The sequence below is a fragment of the Alosa sapidissima genome, chromosome 10 (assembly GCF_018492685.1).
Source record: "Alosa sapidissima isolate fAloSap1 chromosome 10, fAloSap1.pri, whole genome shotgun sequence".
NCBI lineage: Eukaryota > Metazoa > Chordata > Actinopteri > Clupeiformes > Clupeidae > Alosa > Alosa sapidissima.
The window spans coordinates 16,076,968-16,099,316 of record NC_055966.1 but is presented as its reverse complement, the minus strand read 5'-3'; the positions used below and the strand labels follow the sequence as shown (position 1 = coordinate 16,099,316).

Below are 22,349 nucleotides of genomic sequence, written 5' to 3'. Positions count from 1 at the left end.
GATGAGTATAGCCTATTCTATATTGTCCACTAGCATATTGAGACAACATTTTGAATGAGTTAAATTCAACAAGACCCTACACTTGACAAACTATGGAGCAGAAGCAGTGGCGTAACAAGTCAATGGGTTGCTCAGGTGGGAGAGCGCCACGCGGGCCTCACACAGACGCACATTGGCCCAGGATGAATTAGCTCTGATACATGCAATACACATTAAGGGTGACTTCAATTGTTTATGCAAAGGGCCTGAGGCACCGAAGTAGTTTAGTAGTTACAGATTACAATTTCGAATAAAAAACACACGACTCGCATGGAATTAAAAACACACAACTCGCATGGAATTATGGGAACACTCAATGCGCCTCTTCAACCCTCTGCTGAAACTGCAAGCGTAGATTGCTTGCTTATAAACTCGCACTGCGCAGAAACAAAACTTAATGTAGCCTAACTTATTTAACCGTCCAGAAACCAAATAAAATCATTCATATGCATACAATCCCCAATATGCGTGAATTAGGCCATTAGAAGAAGGCCATCTTACGAGCCTTAGGCCTACGTTGTGCAAAATCGTCAACGATGTTCCCAATATTTAATGCTCTGGCTCTCGTATTTTTAATGGACAGGATAGCTAACCCACGGAGCCTCTTCTGCCCCATGCTGCTCCTTAGGTATAGGTCTTAATAAGTTTGAGTTTGGAAAAAGATCGCTTAGCTGTTGCCACAGTCACAGGCAATGTCAGAAACAACATGAGTAGGCTACACACTTCCCCGAATGTGGATGTTACACTGTCATAATTTACCACCAGCATTTTGGCAAGTTGAAAAATAGATGACTTCTGTGAAATCTCTGCTTGAATGAGACCTGAATGAGAGGAGTTGTGTTGGGAATGTCGGTGCAATGTCCCTGCTATAATGGTCTGACAAACGTCTTGCCTTTTCAAGCAGTTCATCATCACCTGCGAGTTGAAGGGTCATAGGACGTAAAGACTCAAACACATGACAAGTTTCCCGCATACTTGCAAATCTTTGGGAGAGCTGACTGATTATGATGTCCAGAGTTGCATTAAATACCTGCACTTTGAAGTATCTCTCTGCATCGGTTAAGCGCTCATCTTCCGATAGATCGTCAAAGTGACGCTTCACTCTCCGTGCTCTAACATTCTAAAGTTCTAAAAAAAAAAAAAAGCAGGCAGGGCGGGGGTAGCGACGGGCCCCGGGAGGTCACGGGCCCTGGTGCGACTGCACTTGCTGCACCTACTATTACGCCACTGTGCAGAAGCTTTCATCCAATTCAATAAACAGGACTCACTTTAAGACAGGCGGCCTCCATCAATGAACAACATTGTGCTTTAAAATAGCAACAGAAATGGGCCCATAGACTCCAGTCAAACTGTGGCTCTTTTGAGATAAGGAGAATGAATGATTTAAGAAAGATAAGAAAGATAATAAAACTAAATACTAAATACACTATATAAATTAAATTAAGAAAGTCCAATGTGCTTGAGGGTGATCAAGCATAAGACGCTTGTAGTGACAGGGCCGGGACTGGTAAGGTGCTAAAGGGAGTGAGTGTCATGGTGAAGGTGCAAAAAGTAGTCCAACCATAGTCCTTTAGTTATGTGTGCATGGCAAGGTGCTCAAGAGAGTGAGTGTCAAGGTGAAGGTGCAAGAAGTAGTCCAACATTAGTCCAACAGTGCAACAGTGCAAGAGTAAGGTCTAGAGACCAGCATAAATAATATGGACAAATAGGAGAGTAAAGTATAATGTAGACAAGGTAAAATAAAAAAAATATTTCAGTGCAAGAACAGGTTGAGGTAATATAGCCATTCATTCATTCAGTATTGTAGCAGAAGCCTGACCGCAGCCATTGATCATGTGTGCTAATATAGCATGAAAAACAGTGCAGTAAAACAGTAGTGAAAACATTAGGCTGTGTACATTAGTAAAACAGTAGTAAAGCAGTAGTGGGCAGTCAGTACTCAAACATGGAGAGGGTGGAGAGGCAGACAGACTAAGCAGAGAAGTCTATCTCTCCTCTTCCTTTAGTGAGGCATTGAACAGTTCAATGGCCCTAGGAACAAATGACTTCCTCAGCCTTTCAGTTGTGCATGGCAGTGAGCAAAGTCTCCAGCTGATCAAGCTCTTTTGCTTTTTGATAGTGCTGTAGAGTGGATGACATTCATTGTCCAAGATGTTGATCAGTTTGTTTAGGGTCCTTTTGTCAGATATTGAAGTGATGCACTCCAGTTCAGCTCCCGCTACAGAGCCAGCCTTCCTTACCAGCCTGTCAAGTCGCCCAGCATCCTTCTTCTTTGTGCTTCCTCCCCAGCATACCACTGCATAGAAGAGGGCGCTGGCCACAACAGACTGGTAGAACATCCTGAGGAGCTTGCTGCACACATTGAAGGGCCGCAGCCTCCTCAGGAAGTACAGCCTGCTCTGTCCTTTCTTGTAGAGAGCATCAGTGTTGGCTGACCAGTCCATTTTATTGTCCAGGTGGAGACCCAGATACTTGTAGGTGCTTACCACATCCACATTGACCCCATCAATGGAGACTGGTAGCAGAGCGGGCTTAGACCTGTGGAAATCCACCACCATCTCCTTGGTCTTTGAAGTGTTGAGTTGAAGGTGATTGAGTTTGCACCACTGCACAAAGTCCTCCACCAGGCTCCTGTACTCCTCCTCTTGCTCGTCCCTGATACACCCCACAATTGCAGTATCATCAGAAAACTTCTGCATGTGGCATGACTCGGTGTTGTAGCAGAAGTCAGATGTGTACAGGGTGAATAGGACTGGAGAGAGCACAGTTCCCTGTGGCGCTCCGGTGCTGCTGATCACAGTGTCAGAGAGACAGTTCTTCAGTCTGACAAACTGTGGTCGCTCGGTCAGGTAATCTGTAATCCAGGTTACCAGGTGAGCGTCCACACCCATCTGCAAGAGCTTGTCTCCCAGTCTGAGGGGTTGGATGGTGGTAAAAGCACTTGAGAAATCAAAGAACATGATTCTCACAGCACTTTTCCCCTTGTCTAGGTGAGATTGTGTCCTGTGTAAAAGATAAGTGATTGCATCGTCAACGCCCACTTTTTCCTGGTATGCAAACTGTAACGGGTCAAGTGCATGGCGTACCTGGGGTCTGAGCATACCTAAGACCAGTCGCTCCATTGTTTTCATCACATGTGATGTTAGAGCGACAGGCCTGAAGTCATTAAGCTCACTGGGGTGTGGTTTCTTGGGGACGGGGGTGAGACATGATGTCTTCCAAAGTGTTGGAACTTGTCCGAGACGTAGACTCCAGTTGAAGATGTGCTTCAGTGGCTCCCCCAGTTAAGCAGCACAGGCCTTGAGCAGCCTTGGACACAGTCTGTCAGGCCCGGCTGCCTTACGAGGATGGAGTTTTTTTAAAAGATAACTTACTTGATCAGCTGTAATGATGGGGGGGATGAGGGGAGTGGAGGGTGAGGAGGAGGAGGGGTGCTTCTGAGAGGGTTGTCGTGTGGCTAGAGACTGATGGCCGTTGGCTGAAGCCATTGTTGCCGCACTACTTGTGGTCACCATGTGGGGGAGAGGTGCGATAGCCTGATCCGCAGTGATGATGGAGGGGGGAAGGGGAGGGGGGCAGCATCTGGGGTCTGTGTGTCTGATGTCTGTTGACTGAGGTCGTTGTCACCTCATTGTTCGTGGTCGCGATGTGGGGGAGGGGTGCAATATCCAGTGATGGTGGGGGTGAGTGTTGCATTGGTAATGAGGTGGGGTGGGGGCTGGGGGATGGGCAATCGAACCTGTTGTAAAAGTGGTTCTGCTGGTTCGCCCTGTCCAGGTCTCCCTCCACAGAGCTGCTGCTCTTCTTAAGGCCAGTGATAGATTTCATACAGTCCCACACCTCCTTCATGTTGTTATCTTGCAGCTTCTGTTCCATCTTCCTAGTAGTCCTCCTTAGCCTCTTTCATCTTATTCTTGAGTTCCCCCTGTACTCGCCTCAGCTCTGCCATGCCCCCCTCCTTAAACACCATCTTTTTCCTATTGTGAAGGGTCTTGACATTACTGGTTATCCAAGGCTTGTTATTTGGATAGCAGCGTACAGTCCTTGTGGGAACAACAATGTCCATACAGAAGTTCAGATAGTCAGTAGTGCAATGTGCAATGTGACCTCCTCTAAGTCCTCTCCATTTAGTAGCACACTCCAGTCAGTGGACTCAAAGCAGTCCCTCAAAGCCTCATCCGCTTCTGGTGTCCACTTCCTGAAGGTGCGCGTGGCAACTGGTAGCCTCTGAACTTTTGGCTTGTACATTGGCTGAAGATGAATGAGGTTATGGTCTGACTTCCCCAGTGGGGGAAGGGGGGTGGCACTGTAAGCATCCCTCACGTTTGCATACATGAGATCTATTATCCTGTTTTTCCTAGTTGGGCAGTCAACAAACTTGAGGAAAAGAGGGCTTGAGGCGGAACGTAGACACAAACAAGGTGCGTGCGAGAACTCCCTCGGCATGTAGTATGGTCGTGGACTGACCGCTAGTAACTCCACATCCTTACAGCATACAGTTTCCTGACGGTAAGAAAAACACAAAGACACAGAGCTACCTCGACAGGCTGCCTCTCTCGTCGGCGCTGGAACCAGGACTATAGTGTAGATACATAGAGAGAGAGAGAGAGAGATAGAGAGAGAGAGAGAGAGAGATTATTATTAATGACAATCATGGACGTATTATGAACTTTCGGGCCCCTGGGCCCAAATGTATTAAGGGCCCCCCACTAATTGTCGCAAATTTTTAATTTGTTTGATGTGATTTCCTGTATTCTGGTGCATTTTGGGGATGGCCAATACTTTAATTCAATCAGATTCATAACCTACATCCTGATGTGTTGATATTGAGGCAATGATTCCATGCAATGGCTTGGGCTTCAGGGCCCCCTGACCCCTTGGGCCCCTGGTAGGCCTATATACAATACGAACTAGTCTGACATTAAGTCTATAAGAGGCAAAAAAGACGGAGGTAAGAAGGTAAGATAAGATACTTTTGCATTAGAACAATGTTTGTGGTAATTGCTTATAGCAGCCTGTATCAAGAAGTTCAGTCCAGTGGGCAAAGAAGAAGAAGAAGACAGGGGATGTTGAGTAATCTTATAGTTCTATCTTAGACCTTAAGTTATAGTTTTCTATCTTAGTCCTTATGTAGGCTGGACAGTAAAAAACTGAACTATGTTTATGATGAAGGAATAAGAAATGGGTCATGTTGTTGGTCTACTTACAGGCTAGCCTACTTGCTGTGCTGTGGCATGGCATAGAAGGCATAATGTCATCCTCATCGTGTTCTCTTCATCCTTCTCCTCATCATCATGCTCTTCTTCTTTTTCTTCTTCCAGCTGAGGGCGCTGTAATGCCCTCCCTGCAATTTTGCCGACAGTTACAGTATTAAAAAAACTATTTACCATCGCCATTCTGTGCTACATGTCACAACTTTTTAGGTAGCCATGAGAAATGCAACTACACTTATTTAAAACGGTGTGATATAGCCTAACATAGCCTACTTGTCTGTACTGAGATCAGTAATATGATAGTCTGAAAATGCCTTGATGACGTCCTTTCAAGTCACATGACTGTGAGCTATCTCATGCTCTCACGGTGATACAGGAACTGGCATAGTGTCAAACAAGTCAGACACCTGACGGTCGGTGACCGATTGTTTCCCGATTTAAGACAGTGGTCGAATCTGTTAGAAGATGGGGGCGTGTATGGCTTTATGTTCACTTGCCAGCTGTGTAAGTCTCAATTATAATGTATCTAATTACGTTGGTCATTTCGCATGGTTGCAGATGGCTAACGTTAACTAACCACCACAAGGCTAACTATTAGCTAGTCAGATTTAGCTTACAAGGTTGCTAGTTGATCGTCCACGTTGTTGTGGTTTCATTTTTTACGTGAAAATAACAACGTTACTACATCTGATGCTAACCTAATTCCAGGCTGTCGATGTGAACCTTGATGAGTTTGATGGATACTCACGTTATTGAGATAACGTTAACGTTAGCGTTTGGTTAACTACGTAAACGGTATTTGTTGTTCGTTTATGTTAACCTCGACTATAAAAATACTGTTTCATTAAAATTCCGATGAGTGGATAATAAAACCTTAGCTACCGACAATAAACCAGATTCAGTAACAAGCTTCTAGATAAACACAAGCTCATCGACTAAAATGCAGGCTAGCACCACATAAACAACTTCCTAGATTGACGTGCAAATTTATTTTTAAGGTTGTAGTGCTCATATATATATATATATATATATAGATATCCCATCGTCATACCATCATAACACAGTTAACAAACAACTTCAAATATCTAATTTTTGCAAGTTAGACGTCACTTCCCGTTTACGTGGTTATTATGTTTACACATGGGTAGCTTATGAGTTTTGCATATGGAAAACGGCGAGCCAACAGTGGCGGGTATTGACAGGCAGAGGATATGTGGACCTGTCACTTCTCATGGCTGTGACGGCTATGTGGATGTACTGGATCTTTCTCGCTTCCTTCCTCATGATTTGGACAGCAATGTCTATGCACTTTACTGTTTGTACTGTTAAAGCAATCTAAGAATTTAACACAGATCTAAACTCATTAGCCTATTTCAGTATTTTTTATATTTATACTAGCCTCCCTCCTTGATTTTAATCATTTGAGCCTAATTTAGATATGCAAGCAATAGGTAGCAATTATAGCCATTTTGTTTATAAGTAACAACTGTATCATGGAAAGCCTAATGTCACAGTAGTGTGTTGAGCCCCCCAAAGTCATATGGTAGCCCGCTTAGTTTTCCCACAGCCTCTCATTCTTTTCCAGATCACAAGCAGGCACGATTGTTGGCATGTTCCATCTGTGTTCACAAAACAGGAACATGGCCAAACAGGAAATATTTTAATATCTAGATCATGAATGTCAAAAACAGGAAGTTCAGTTGCTTGTTGCCAATTACCCCAAACAACTTAGCCTGCCTAAGGTCTTTCATACACATTGTTTAGCGAGAACTTGCAAAGGGTGCTGATGATAAACCTATGGCTCATCATTGTCAAGAAAATTCTGTGAAAATATGTGTTGTCATGATGGTGATGATTTAATGTTCATCTCAGTGAAATGTCTAGGCGGTCAGATTCAGCATAATGGCACTATTCAGTGATTATTGAGAGGCAATATCAGATAAGTCCCCCTTCGGTCTGATCTTTCTGTTCTATTCTTCCATGTCTCTATCTCTGTCTATCCTCCTGCCTGTCTTTACCCCTCGGCTCAATCCTCACCCTTCTGTCTCTTGCTGTCTCGTCTATGCTTTAACCTCTCCCTGCCTTGTGCTGTCCTCCTGTCTCACGCGTCTGTCCCATCCCTGTCCCCTTCTGTTGTGGCTGTAGGCCTCGTGTCTGTGTGGCTCGGCGCCGTGCCTGCTGTGCGGATGCTGCCCCTCCTCCAACAGCTCCACCATCACACGGCTGGTCTTCTCCTTTTTCCTACTCCTGGGCACACTCGTCTCCATCATCATGATCCTGCCTGGCATGGAGACAGAGCTGCAGAAGGTTGGCATCCTCTCCTCTCCTCTCCCCCACTTCCTCTTTTTGTGTGCGTGTGTGTGCACATGTGTGGGTGGGTGTGTGGGTGCGTGTGTGTGTACGTGTTCGCGTGCATGATTGTGTGCATGTGTAAGAGGGTGTTTTCTCTCAGATAACCCTAGTCTACCCTTGTTGTTGTTTTTTGACTTTATGTTATGTTTAATTACTTGCAATGTGTTTAATAGCCTGGAAACCTCATGATTTTCTCCTTCACAGATTCCAGGTTTTTGTCAAGGAGGCACCTCTATACCGGGTCTAGAGAATCAGGTCAACTGTGACGTGATCGTGGGCTATAAGTCAGTGTACCGGATGTGCTTTGCCATGGCTTGCTTTTTCTTCTTCTTCTCTGTGCTCATGATCCGGGTGCGCAGCAGCAAAGACCCCCGTGCTGCCTTTCAGAATGGGTAAGTGCATGGCCTGCACAGTCCTCACTGCACCACTCACATTGAGACACATTGAGACACTACTGAGCTGCGTTAGTTGTGTCCATGTGAAAATATTATTAAATTTAATAATATTTAGTTATTTCGTCCCTTATTTTGAATAAAACCAAGTAGTACAACTTTATTAAAAGTAGAGTAGATATACAAATTATAAATAAGACATTTGATTGCATCTTTAGAAAGGTTTGAATCAATATCAAGTCTGTACAAAAACATAATTTCTGTCAAACATTTATGTTTGGCCGGTCAAGTCTGACCACAAACACAACAGGCTCTATCGTGCACCCGGTGGCACAAAGCGCGACGCAAGGCTTATTTTTTATCTTACACCTAATAAGGTCAGGAAGTTTTCGCCATGTGCTGCACTTTTATTAAACCTTGCGCCCAGGGGTGTGGCAGTTATGATATAAGGTGTGATCTGGTGCATGATCTAAAAATTGCTATCTTACACCCTCTAAAAATCATTATGCCACTGACCAAGAAAAACCGGGTCTATAGCGAAAGGCACATAAGCACAGCTGAGGACGCACTGTCACAAGATGTAAGCAGCAACTCCTGCATACTGCAGCATAAATATCCTTAGGATTTCAGTGTTTTCGATGGTAACGATAGTGAACGTAATTAACTGTGTAGTACTGTTTTGACCATGAGACCATGGCGGATGCATGTAGGCTATACTTTACTAGTCACAAAAACAGGTTTTAGTAAAGCAAGGTTTAGGGGAATCCCTGTTCCATACGGTCTCGTATGCAAGCAGATTCCTTCAAATGCGCCGCTGCCTATCAAAATACCGATGCGCTGTTTGAAGTTGCATTACTTGCTGATAAAGTGCCCATATTATGAAAAAGTCACTTTTTCTGGGATTTGATGTGTTATTGTGTGTCTCTGGTGCTTTCAGACGCATACAAACTTGGGAAAAAAAATACCCATGCTGTTTTGAGTGAGATAAGGGTTTTTGGATGTATCCTGCCTTCAGCCTCCAGGGTGAGCTGGTCAAAATCGGCAAGGCTTTTGACGTCACAAGCCGAAACATTTCAATATTCCCACCCTTCACCTCCTTCATAGGGCAATTACGTTACGTGAATATAATGGAAACCTATGGAACTGCATCGAAGTGGGCAGGGAAAAGGATTTATACTTACTAAATCGTTGAACAAACGTGAATAAAAGGCACAAAATAAGGTTGGTGTAAGAGTTATCTGTTTGTTCATGGGATTCATTCTAATTCCATCACTTACATATTTCCTACAACTAGGTGAGATAGCTAAGCTTATGTTGTAGGCTGCTGAAGTTCCACCGTTAGATAGCTAGCTAGCAAGCTAACCGTTTTACATAGAGATTATGGTAGGCTAAGTGTTAGCTACGGGTATATTATGTAAAACGAAGGTGTAGTAGATGTTAGGGGATTTTGAATTGGCGTGTTTCAGACGTTGCATAATCAACACCCCACCTCTCCACACCAAGCCTACAAGTTCAACTGTTTTTTTAAGCCTACATATCTCAGAAAATAATGTAGATACAAGCTTAAACCTTTGCACAGTAGTTGTTGGGTAATATTTAGCATTATTGACAAAGTATGAAGCAAAGCCAAGATGGTCAGGCTAGGCTGGAGGCATTTATTGATTTGGCACGAATGACCCTGGTAACAGTTAATGGAGTGGGGCGTGGGTAAGTGAGCAGCAGCTCATTAATATGTAATGAGCAGCAAAAAACAGCGCACTTTGACAGGGACTGAAAAAGAGTGTAATAGAGGTAGGTAAAAATCTTTTCCTACAAGCTATTTCCAGCAAACAACTTCAGAAACATGTTTTCTGGAACTCATAGACCTATTTTAACTTGTTGAAAAATAGTCATAATATGGGCACTTTAAAGGCGTGGCCAGTCCACATTCACTAATTTAATGGAGCGATTTTGTGATCAAACGCTGCGGCGCAAAAAGGTTGTTCTTACAGTATGTTTCTTAATCAGTCATGGGTGTGTTTTGGGCGTAACATCCTTTAAACCAATGAAAATGACATCTGTCATTCCCTTTAAAGTGCCCATATTATGACTATTTTTCAACAAGTTAAAATAGGTCTATTATATAGGTCTATACTTAAAAGTGATTTTTTCATAATATGGGCACTTTAATGTCTATAAACTTTACGCTTCTAGCCATCCGTTTATGATCGCCAAAATAGGGCCCAACAAGTGTAACCAACACAATATGAGGATAGATTAGAAGAATCTTGGCTAGAGCTAGGCTTTCAGTTTAACAATACTGTGATGGTTGTCAGTAAATTTTACCATACATCTATGCACCAGGAACAAATAATCTTAAACCCTGATGTGTTGCCTCATTAAATAAGATGTTTTTTTTTTTTAACCTTTACAGATTCTGGTTCTTTAAATTCCTGATCCTGATCGGAATCACTGTGGGGGCTTTTTTCATCCCTGATGGAACCTTCCACAATGGTACAGAACCTTAAACAGAGCTCAGGCTCAGGTTTTTCTTTTATGTTTAAGCCAGTCGTTTAACAATTTTCAATGTTTGTTTTGAAGCCTTATAACAACGATGTGTTGGGAGACCAACAATTTCAGTGAAACCAAAAATGACACAACACAAAACCAACTTTTCTACTGGATGCCAGCCGAACTAGGCTACAACTTTTCAGAGTAGTCAAAAAAATAAGGGTAACATTTATTTAGGTAGGTTCTTCTCCCGGCTTAGTAAATGAATAACAAGAGACTGCTTGGGTACCAGGAACTTATAGTCCACAGCCCAAGATTAATGATCACAGGAACAGGCGATTCATAGTGGAATATATGCCACTGCAAGGTAATGAAAGCATTCATTTTTAATGGATTTTCCAAAGCATACATTTACAAGCTCAAGTTGAAATAAGGGCTATTTTGTTCTCCTTCCATGAATACGGTGTACAAAAATAGTTTGAGATTGCAATATGATTACATAAGTCCCCACTGGAGAGATCTCTGTAATAACGCACTTACTTCACAATGGGGGCGACATAATTGAATTATTTGCAAGTCTTCATTTCCTTGTTATAAAAAAGGAGGTGTAATTTCTTTTTAATGTGTGTTTTTAATAGAAGCTGTTGTGTAATGCATGAAGAAAGCTGCAGCAGAAATAGGACATCATATTGTTCTCCCTATTCTTTTGTATTTTACAAAACAAACGTGTTGAATCCAGCTGTCACATGGAAGCTTTTCATAGAGGACTGTGAAGAAACTAAACCTCACCCAACTCCTTAGAATCCTTAGAGCCATTGAACTTTTCCCCTATTCGCTCTGTGTATCATTTACAATGATAAAAAAAAAACATTATCTAATTTAAAACGAATACAGTTAAAAGTCAACATTTGAAGAATGACTAAAGAAAGTCCATATGTAGTTAAAAAGGAATTTCCTGTAATTTTACTTATTTACAGTATATCCTCTTATCTCCCTCTCTCGCTCTCTCTCTTTCACTCTCTCTCTCACCCTCTCTCTCTCCCTCTCCCTCTCTCTCTCTCTCTCTCTCTCTCTCTCTCTCTCTCTCTCTCTCTCTCTCTCTCTCTCTCTCTCTCTCTCTCTGTGGCCGTGCAGTGTGGTTCTACTTTGGCATCGTGGGCTCCTTCATGTTCATTCTCATTCAGCTGATCCTGCTCATAGACTTCGCTCACTCCTGGAACGAGATCTGGGTGCGCAATGCAGAGGAGGGTGGCAAAGGCTGGTATGCAGGTATGGTTTATCGATGACTGGTGACTAGGGCTGGTATGCAGGTATCGTTTATCAATGACTGGATGCCGTTTACTGGATAGATCTCAGATCTAGAGACTGCAGTTTTCCATGACGTGTTTTTCATGAAATTCCCATTGGCTCAAGCAGATTTTACGTTGGGTACTTTGAACCAACAGTTTTCTGGGTGTAAATCAAAGTAGGAAAAACAGATGTTAATTAATTACCTCACCGTCCCAATTCCTGCATCCTTCATAGGAATTCAGTTGTGAAACAAATTGAAAAGCTTTAATTCCTACTCTCCAACACATTTCACCAGTATCTCTCTCATATACACCCTTAGCTTGATATTTTTTCCCTGCCAAAACAATCAGCTGTAAATCATTGTTTTGGCCTTCCAGGCAGTCTCACTGTAGCTGCAATTTTGAACTGAGCTTCAAGTAAACCTAAAGGCATTTTGATCTCTGCTGCTCATTCTGCAAGAGGAGGGGGAGGCCAAACGCAATTACTGTTCATCCCTGGGTCTCTCTTCTCTTCTGCAGGTCTTCTCATCTTCACTGTGCTCCACTACGCGCTGTCTTTCGCTGCCGTGGTCCTGTTCTATGTGTACTACACCAAGCCGGACGACTGCACGGAGCACAAAGTCTTCATCAGCCTCAACCTCATCTTCAGCATCGTTGTGTCTGTCATCTCCATCCTGCCCAAAGTTCAGGTAGTCCCTCTGGAGTCTGCTCTTTGCCTTACAGCCCATGCTTCATATAGACCCTTTCATTCTGATCCTAGAGGATTTCAGGTTGAAACGTTCAAAACCAACACAGGTACTTTGAAATGAAAATGAATTAGATCCCCCCCCCCCCCCTCCATGTTACCATTAGCTCAATGTATTTTGTGGAACGCACATGTTTGTTTATGCAATGCTATTCTGTGAGGAACCATAGCCTTGTTTCGATATTAAAACTTGTTTATTTTCTTTTCTCTTGTTTATTTATCTTCCCTTTAGCTAAGTGGTATTATTATGGTCAGTAGTAATGGGGGGGTCAGCTCAGATTCCTTACTGTGGCCACCAGTACGGCTCCCTCTTCCAGACACCACTGAGCGGGTGGATCAGCAGAGGTCACAGTCAGTGTCTATGTTGTCACTGTGGAGACGCATACAGGACTAATTGTACATTTGAATATAAAAAATAAATACATTTAATTTGGCAGTAGACATTTTGGGACGGATGTAGAAAACGTATAGAAACGTGATACTGCTTCAACCCTCTTTGATATAGATCTGTGTTCACTATGAAGTGAAAGGACAAAAGGTGAATGATCAAAGACAATATAGGTCATGTGTCTGCACACTAAAACAGGATTGATTGACCAGCATTTGTGCACTTTGCTCCTACTCAGTGTGTGTGTGTGTGTGTGTGTGTGTGTGTGTGTGTGTGTGTGTGTGTGTGTGTGTGTGTGTGTGTGTGTTCAACAGGACAGTTCCCCCCAGAGCGGCCTCCTCCAGTCTTCCATCATCACCCTCTACACCATGTACGTCACCTGGTCGGCCATGACCAACAATCCAAGTGAGTAGTCTCTCTCCCCTCCCACCTTCCTCTTCTGCCTCACACAACCCTTCTTTACCACTTCTTCATCCTCTCTCTTCTCCATCTCTCTCATTTAAACTCACTCCAGTCGCTCATACCAGTCTGGTAAGTGGTCAGTGTGTGTACACAGTAGGCTTCTTGCTTTTATGACCGTCTACAGCTTGTACAACACGTGCTTGCGCTGTCAAATCATGTGGATAGTTGTCTTGTGATGTTTGTGTTATTTGTGCACAGCGACCTTGAAAAATTGTCAGTTTGCTCAGCAGTTTTATTTTAATTTGCTGAAATTATATCTGACATGCATTTTTGCTGATTTTCAAGGTCTCACTGTGTGATGTACCTGATTGGTAGGAACGCTCATGGTTGTATGTGACATTTGTGTTTTTTATTAGGCCAAAGGTAATGTAGCATTGTGCCACTTAACTCTTTTTGAGGTTTTTTTTTTTCTTCCAGCACAGAGTACAGTATAGTACATGTTGTCATTCAACTTGGATTCATATTTCATTGATACAGTTGATTTTCTGACATAGAATAATCAAAATGTCTAATTGAAAAGAAAAGAATTACAAACACAAACAAATTGATCAGTTAATTGCATTTACATCTTTTTATAGCACCATTGGTGTAGTGGATAGATGCATAGTGCCTGAGCTGTGTGTGTGTGTGTGTGTGTGTGCGTGTGTTTCTCAGACCGTGAGTGCAACCCTAGCCTGCTGAGTCTGGTCTCTAATGTGAGCGCCACTGAGCCCCTCCCCACCAGTGCCCCAGGACAGGTGCAGTGGTGGGACGCGCAGGGCATCGTGGGACTGGTCATCTTCCTCTTCTGCACACTCTACGCAAGGTGAGCCCTCAGCCGCTGCCTAGCTACATAGCCCTGTCCACTCCTGTACTGCACACATTCAGTGGGAAACACACACACCTTTGATGAGAGGGGCATGAGGACAGACTGGACAAAACACACCCGTAACCCTATGCAAGCACACAAAGGCTACTGTCCACACATACCCTCTTTAACCCAAGCACACAAGGACTACTGTCCACACATACCCTCTTTAACCCAAGCACACAAGGACTACTGTCCACACATACCCTCTTTAACCCAAGCACACAAGGGCTACTGTCCACACATACCCTCTTTAACCCAAGCACACAAGGACTACTGTCCACACATACCCTCTTTAACCCAAGCACACAAGGGCTACTGTCCACACATACCCTCTTTAACCCAAGCACACAAGGACTACTGTCCACACATACCTTCTTTAACCCAAGCACACAAGGGCTACTGTCCACACATACCCTCTTTAACCCAAGCACACAAGGGCTACTGTCCACACATACCCTCTTTAACCCAAGCACACAAGGGCTACTGTCCACACATACCCTCTTTAACCCAAGTACACAAAGGTTATTATGCGTACACAGGCAAACCATCACCATAAACATAGCCACACTCACCACTCACACTACTGAGTCCACGAACTCACATACACATTTGTGTGCATGCAGGCTCCTACCAAAAAATGCATCAGCAAGCGTGTTGTAGGTCATTGTGGCAACTTGAAACCAAGCCAAAAGGATTGCTGACCTGTTGGTTCTGAAGGATGCTTCCATGTTGGTTATAAACATCCTGACCATTCACCTCTGTCGTGTGTGTGTGTGTGTGTGTTTGCTTGCATATGCCTTTATGTGTGTGTGTTTCTGCAGCATCCGTTCGTCGAGCAACGCTCAGGTCAATAAGCTGATGCAGACGGAGGAGGGACGGGACTCAGGCGGCAAGGGGGAGGTCGGCGAGGACGGCCTGATGCGTGCTGTGGACAACGAGGAGGAGGCCGTCACCTACAACTACTCCTTCTTCCACTTCCACCTCTGCCTCGCCTCCCTCTACATCATGATGACCCTCACCAACTGGTACAGGTGAGCACCAAATAGGACACTGAGAAAGAGTATGAAAGAGAAAAAGGACGAGAGAGATCGATAGTATGATAGATACAGAGATAGAATGATGGATAGAAAGATAGATATATTGCATTGGATCACAAAATGCATGGCCAAATAGGACAGAGAAAGAGGATAGATAGATAGATAGATAGATAGATAGATAGATGAATTGATTGATAGATAGATCGTAGGGGTGCAAAGGATCACAAAATTCATGGCTTGGATTGTATCAAGGTTGTTGGTCACGGATTACATCAGTTTTTGGATTATTTTTCCGTGTATCTGTCTCTTGATTTTCTCTGTGGAGTTCCGTCACTCTGCGTTTTTACTGCTTTCCCTCATTCAACCTTTTGTCTCAAAGATGGTTTGTGGGTAACAGTTGTTTTTCGTCCCAGTTGCTGTGTTTGCGTTAATTTCGTTGCTATGTTTGGGACGTTGTCAAAGCAACATAACATTCCCAGACCAAACATTGGAACTGACAAGTCTTCAAGATGTGACTTGCACTGTACAGAGCCCCTTTTCACCTTCTGTTTATTCATTTCTCTCCTTTCTCCTGCAACTGTCATTTACGCACCCTTTGGCTTTTCGCACTCTGCTTCTCTCTCTTTGAGCTATTTCATCTTGCACTTCCTCCTTGCTTTCTCTCTGTTCCTTTAACATTCTCACTGCCCTCCTAACGCTCCCTTTTGCATTTCTTGTCTTTGATTTCAAATCTTTTCCCTCTTCTCCATTTGTCACCCTCTCATCTCTCTTTTCCACTCTCTCTCTGTACCCGTCCTCATCCGTCTTTCTATCACTCTCTCTGTTTCTGTCTGTCACCCACCCCCCATCTCCATCTCCCTCTGCCCCCTCACCCTTCTATCTTCTAACTTGATCTCTCTCTCTTTCTTTCTCTCTCTCTCTCTCTCTCAGTCCGGACACGAAGACCCACGTGATGCAGAGCAGCATGCCGGCCGTGTGGGTGAAGATCTGCTCTAGCTGGCTGGGCCTCGGCCTCTACCTGTGGACGCTCATCGCCCCGCTGATCCTCCCCGACCGCGACTTCAGCTGAGCAACACACTTACTCACTCTGTTTGTGTTTGTGTGTGTGTGTGTGTGTGGATGTGGAACTGTGACACCTCCTCTCTTACTCAATGTTATATTATTAACAGTCTGTGCCCAAAGCCACCAACTTAAGGGATGTAAAAGGTTTATTTTTTTGTATTTTTTTTTCTTCTTACTGGCAGTAATCCAGGAAAGATGTGTCAGTATGAAATATGAAGCATTTCATCCCCAGTTATTGGAGTTGGTATCATAAGTATTGTCCCGTTTATTTTCTACACCTGGAGAATGTGTAGGCCCCTTGAGAACATTGATTGTTTGTAGCAGACTTTTCTGTTATTAATTTATGGTGCACAGGTGCTGAAAAGTTTTTGTTTTACTGGAACATTATAATCTCTTTTTTATTACCTCTTTCAGAGGTGTTACTGAGCTTGCAATTACTGTCTTCATAGATAACAGGAAGCTTTAGACACTGGTACTACACAATAGCCACGTTACTACACAAATATGCATTCAACAACTGCTGCTAACTAGACCTAACCAACTACCTGAAGCATTCTCTCTCTCTCCCTCTCTCTCTCTTTCTCTCTCTCTCTTTGTGTGTGTTTGTACAGAAATCTCATCTCTTTTTTTGTCCCATGCAGCTCATAGCATTTCATGCATTTCAGTTAGCTCCCTTATAGTCAGTTGTCCATTTCAGCACTGTGTTAACTGTGTCATGATGGCACATAGGAAATCCCCTGGGGTGACCTTTGGGGGTCCCCGCCCCCCGTCCTCACCTCCCCTGGGGTCCCCCTGGGGTTCTGTTTTGTAAGGGGTGTTTTTCACCTCCACTCCGTCCAGTCCCCCAGCGTAGAGCCTCATGGAGAGCCTGTGTGTGTGTGTGTGTGTGAGAGAGATAAGGCTGGCATGACACGCCCTACCCTCTTTCCCCCACGCTGCACTTGGAGGCTTCTCTGAAGGAGAGAAGAGAGGGTGAGCTAGAGAAGGAGAGAGAGAGAGAGAAGAGAGGGTGATGGAGAGATAGGAGAGAAAGAACAGATACAGGGGAAGATTTAAAGATAGAGAGAGCACAGTGAAAGGCTGTAGGCTTTCACAGCTGGGGTGTGTGAATGTGTTTTCGGGGTGGGGGGTTAGTGGTACACCAGCTTGTGCTGCGTGTGTGTGTGTGTACAAGTGAGGAGAGAGAAGCCAAGGCCAATCTTAAATCTTGGGAGCTCTACATTTCATCTCCTCTAAGTCAAACATTTCATCACATTTCACATGGAAAGGACACATGGAAAGTGTGTGTGTGTGTGTGTGTGTGTGTGTGTGTGTGTGTGTGTGTGTGTGTGTGTGTGTGTGTGTGTGTGTGTGTGTGTGTGTCCACACACCATGCTGGGTGTACATTTGAGCACTACCAGGGCAGACTAATTTTGTCTCTGTATATAGCAGTGATGTCAAAGGTGAATAGGGAAGTGATTGTACGAATTTAAAGGCAATCAGTTTTTAAGGTCTTGAAGTTTAGTGTGATTGGTGGTTATAGTAAATGTTTGTGATTGAATGGTTGGTATGAAATGATTGCATTACATAACGTTAGTTGTTTTAATGTTTTGTTTATGATTTAAGATTGAGACAATGCACTACAATATTAAAACAAGGAATAAGGAATCATTCATATGTAATTTTTATGTCATTTTTATCTTTCACATAATGAGTCATGCCATTTCCCATTTGATGCCTTTATGTTTTATATACTATATACATTTCTAAAGGATGTACATGATGTCTTGATCATCTTTTAATATTGTTTTGCTGGAAAACAATATTGGGAAAATTAGTGATTTATTGATGTTTACACCGTTCAATTGGACTATGTTTGGAAAATATGAAGGTGCATTATAAAATAACCCAATTAACATAGCACCAATAGCACTGTACTGTGGAGATGCAATAGAAGCATGTCTTGAGTATTTCGGTTACATGAAGAATGTGGTGACAATGACAATGTCATGACTAAACGTCTCATAAGCATGTGAGCACTAACCGTCAGCAACAGCAGCAAGTAAAGTTCAGATTATTAGAATGACCGTAAACAGTGTTGTTGATATTGCTGCAAGTGCCTTCTTTGATAATAATAAATCATGCATAAATAAAGATGACTTCATCCAATTCATCTTCATTTACTGTCCTTTTTGTAAACTATGTTTGAATATTATCACTGGGGTTGTTCATGCAGCTATATGAGTAAAATGCTACATATGGGATCGTTCGTTCTGCCCTTTTGTGTGTTTGGGCCGGTGTATGTGTACAGTGTGTTATATTAGATTGTATGGTACATGTTTTATCAATTGTCCACTAGGTGGAAGTAATGTTCTTCCCATGATAAGATCATAATTGGGGTTGTGATAGGACTAGGAGAGGCTGCTGCATGTGTAGCACTGTTGCCAGACTATAGTGAACATGTCAGTGGTGCGATCAGATACGTCTCAGTGGTGTATCCAGACTAACTTAGCTGATGCTCCTATAATCTCATGTATTGTTGATCACTGAAGTTTTACCTTTTTGGTTTGTGTCTCCCAGGATTTAACAGATTGGCATTCATTGATGTCATACGCTAGAATAATTCCTTGCCATCCTTGCTTTTGATATTTCAGGTAAGTAAATTTTAGCATTCAAACCAATTGAACTTTAGACTTTCCGTGGCATAGCACTGCAACCATATTTCTAATCATTGCCTGAAATGTGTGGTCCTTGTGTTTACCTTGTCTTTTGACCTTGATTATGTTTCTATACATCCATGTATCCAGGACTTGGTCTGTGCCGTGATATAAATCTCTAGTAGGCTACTCCTTACACACTGAAGGCTGCTGCACGCTCCATACGGCTTGTTCCAGATGTATTACAGGAAAGTGAGGAATGCCTTGCCAGTTAAGGCCAGTGGAAAAATGAGAGCAGGGGGTTAGTCATACCAACTCCCAACGCTGAGGCAGTCTGATGGAGAGCAGAGTCTTTTAATGATTTCTCGGGCATCATAATAACTGTGTATGTGTGTGTATTTCCAGACTCCCTCATCTAACATTTCGGCTATGGCTATTCCTGCCAACCCCCCACTCCCCCACCCCAACACACACACACACACACACACACACACACACACACACACACACACACACACTCCCAACCCTCAGCCCCCACCTTGCGGGCCCTGTGAGCATGAAAACCATTAGTCATTTACAAGCAATTACTACGCTCACAACTGTGTTCCCTGGCCGGATCTGGAGCGGGAGAGAATTTTCCATCGCCTGTGCTGGCAGAGACGAACACAGGCGGGAGGCAGGGGGGAGCGTCTGGCGGCTCTTAAGGCAGGTTCTCTCCTCCCCTGAGAAGAGGCACTCGGACAACCAGGATAGGGGAGGGAGCGGAACGCGCCCACAGGCTGGCAGAACAGAGGAAACTGATGTGTGTGTTTGGGGAGGGGATAACTCGAGAAGGGTGTGGACCACTGAGGTGCCCCAAGGAAGGTTGAAGGAATCCTTCCCATCCGCCCTATAAATACTGGCACGGTTGGGTTCTGTGGCCTCTTGTCGGGCTTCGCTGATTAGGCTCTGCCTGGTGTGTTTGTGGGCAGGTTTATCAGCCGTACCTCACCAGAAAATGACTGGGGAGGCTGTGTCGGTCTGGCTGTGTCATTATCTTTCACCTCAGCGTCCTCCATGGCACCAAATAAGCTATTTCAGAAAGACCGTGGAGAACAGGATTTGCTTGTTATCACACTGATGACACACAAATGCTGTCCGAGCCATCAAATTGGTCATTACCTGCAAGGATTTCAACAGTATCCACAGGGCCATCATTGTTTTTGTTTTATTTGTGTGGTCGTTTTGCACACCAATATCAAAGATCCGTCTGTTGACTCGTATCTTATTTTAGTATTCGGTGTTGGGCAAGACACATTTAACGGGGCAGCACTTAGCTAATTAGCTATCACTGCCTGTGTGCAGTAACTGTATGTTATGACCGTGGCATAATCACAAACACATGAACCCAGAGAGTCCGCTTTAGGCTGTTGCCTGGTTCACAGTTTTGTTTTTATACCCCCCCTTAATGCCAGGTTGAGGACAGTCTGGCCAAAATTATTGGTTTGCGATGAGTTCTAGCCAGTGCAGAGGGTGGTGAAAGCTTAAAACGGAAAGTTCATGGATGGGTTCTCTTTTTGTGAGGCATTGTACTGTTTAAAAAAAAAGACAAAAGTCCCTTCTTTTTTGAGCAACTTGAATGTTTGCATCTGTGAGCTGTTGTGACACAGAGGGAATCCCTTGGGTGCACTGACCTTGCATGAACGAGTCTGTTTGTGTCTGTGTTGGGGTTGGGGGGGGGGGGGGGGTGGTATGATTTTGATTAGATTTTGAGGTCTTCAATCAAATGACATGTTTTGTAACAGATGCCCTTCTACCTTTTAGTCCTTGTAGTCTTTCAAATGCTTTGGGGATTCCACTTTTACTTCATACAGCAACCTTGCACTCATGCTACATGTTGGGTATTATCATTAGAAATGTAGTCTTCATGTAGGAGTAGATGCTGACTGTTAGTCTGTCTTTTCCTTTGTTGTTCATCTTCTCTTTTGCTTGTGTTTTGTTTGTCTTCACACTAGTCTTCTCAGTCTCCCCCCTGCTGCCTAAAGTTCTGTTCTTGCTTTCTTGCCTTGCTGGCACATGGCCGTCTGTTGACTTTGGCTTTCCCTCTCTGGCAGCAATGGGTTGGCATAATGTGCGTGGCCTAATTTGCCCAGTTTGTGCAGTGGTGGATGGCAAGACTTTTGCCCACCCCCACCCCTAACGTTACTCCCGCTTCCCCTGCTTGCCTGTCAGAGTTCAACAGCATTGTGACATCGCTCACTGTAGCATAGTGAAGAGCTTCCAGGAACTGGAGCAAGGTTCCATGAGTGTGGTACTGGCAAACCACAGCTAGACAACCACATAGACCAGGACTGAAGGGAAATAGCCATTTAGGTATAGAGAGGGGTTTGCAATGGCATGCTCTTTGGTAACTTTCCATGCTTTAACCAGGTCCTTCATATTGGCTGGGACACTGGACTTCATGTGAGGTTGTCATGCAATTTGAGTTTCTGGGTTTTAAGCAAATTACCCAGAGAGTCGATTGGTTTGATAGGTTGGAATACACACACTATAAAATACAAATGCCATTGGCTGTGGCAAAAACATTACAGTGACATCAGACTTTTACTTCTGAATCTGGGATAGTATAACCTACCTCCTCCTCCTCTCAAAATGTATTCTCTCTCTCTCTCTCACACACACACACACACACACACACACACAGAAAAAGAGAAAGCAGAGAGGACTTGCCTTCATGGTTCACTTCTGTCTGTTTTTCATGATCTTTTGCTCTTAATTTCTTCACTGTCTGGCCAGATGTACTTTGAGGCGTGTAAAAATAACCATGTCCTAAAGCGCTTTGAAAACAATCTGTTCTAATGTGTCTACCATCTCCCTCTCTGTCTCTCTGTCTTTGAATGATTTTTCCATTTACCTGCAAAACAAAACATACCCACTCAGGCTGTCATTATTCAGATTAACATTGTGTCTGACTGATGAAATATACATTAGCAACAATAACAGACATGCAACCAAGGAAACCTACATGCAAAATGAACTCCCACTTCCAGTCCTACTTTCACCAAATGCCTTCCTTCTTCCTCTCCATCCCTTCCTTCCCTGGGTCCTCCGATGCAGATGTTCTCTCCCTCTCTACTAGCATCTGATTGAATACCCCACCCCCTCTGTCTCACTCCCTCACTTGCCTCTCTTCACCTCTACTATTCCCTATGTTTCTCCTGCCAACAACCCACATTCACACATACACACACATACACTCTCTCTCTCTCTCTCTCTCTCTCTCTCTCTCTCTCTCTCTCTCTCTCTCTCTCTCTCTCTCTCTCTCTCTCATAGACACACACATACTGTACACACACCCTCTCGCTATCAGGCTGGCCTGGCCAGAACAATGAACAAGGGAGAATCACATAAACAG

The 22,349-nt window shown here is 43.7% G+C and overlaps 1 protein-coding gene across 1 annotated transcript; it reads left to right on the top strand.

The window, feature by feature from the left end:
• Positions 1–5,598: 5,598 nt before the first annotated feature.
• On the top strand, positions 5,599–18,471 carry serinc2l (serine incorporator 2, like). Its single transcript, XM_042108561.1, has 10 exons — positions 5,599–5,756; positions 7,398–7,559; positions 7,809–7,996; positions 10,410–10,489; positions 11,621–11,755; positions 12,295–12,464; positions 13,223–13,313; positions 14,025–14,175; positions 15,042–15,251; positions 16,188–18,471. Exons 1-10 carry the CDS (start codon positions 5,718–5,720, stop codon positions 16,324–16,326), a joined length of 1,365 nt encoding a protein of 454 aa, XP_041964495.1. The 5' UTR covers positions 5,599–5,717; the 3' UTR covers positions 16,327–18,471.
• Positions 18,472–22,349: the final 3,878 nt, after the last annotated feature.

Excerpts from the sequence above, each read along its gene's own strand:
- serinc2l (XM_042108561.1), top strand. The coding sequence starts at position 5,718 with ATGGGGGCGTGTATGGCTTTATGTTCACTTGCCAGCTGT. Across the intron at positions 10,490-11,620 it reads TGATGGAACCTTCCACAATG|TGTGGTTCTACTTTGGCATC; the intron begins GTACAGAACCTT and ends GTGGCCGTGCAG. Across the intron at positions 14,176-15,041 it reads TTCTGCACACTCTACGCAAG|CATCCGTTCGTCGAGCAACG; the intron begins GTGAGCCCTCAG and ends GTGTTTCTGCAG.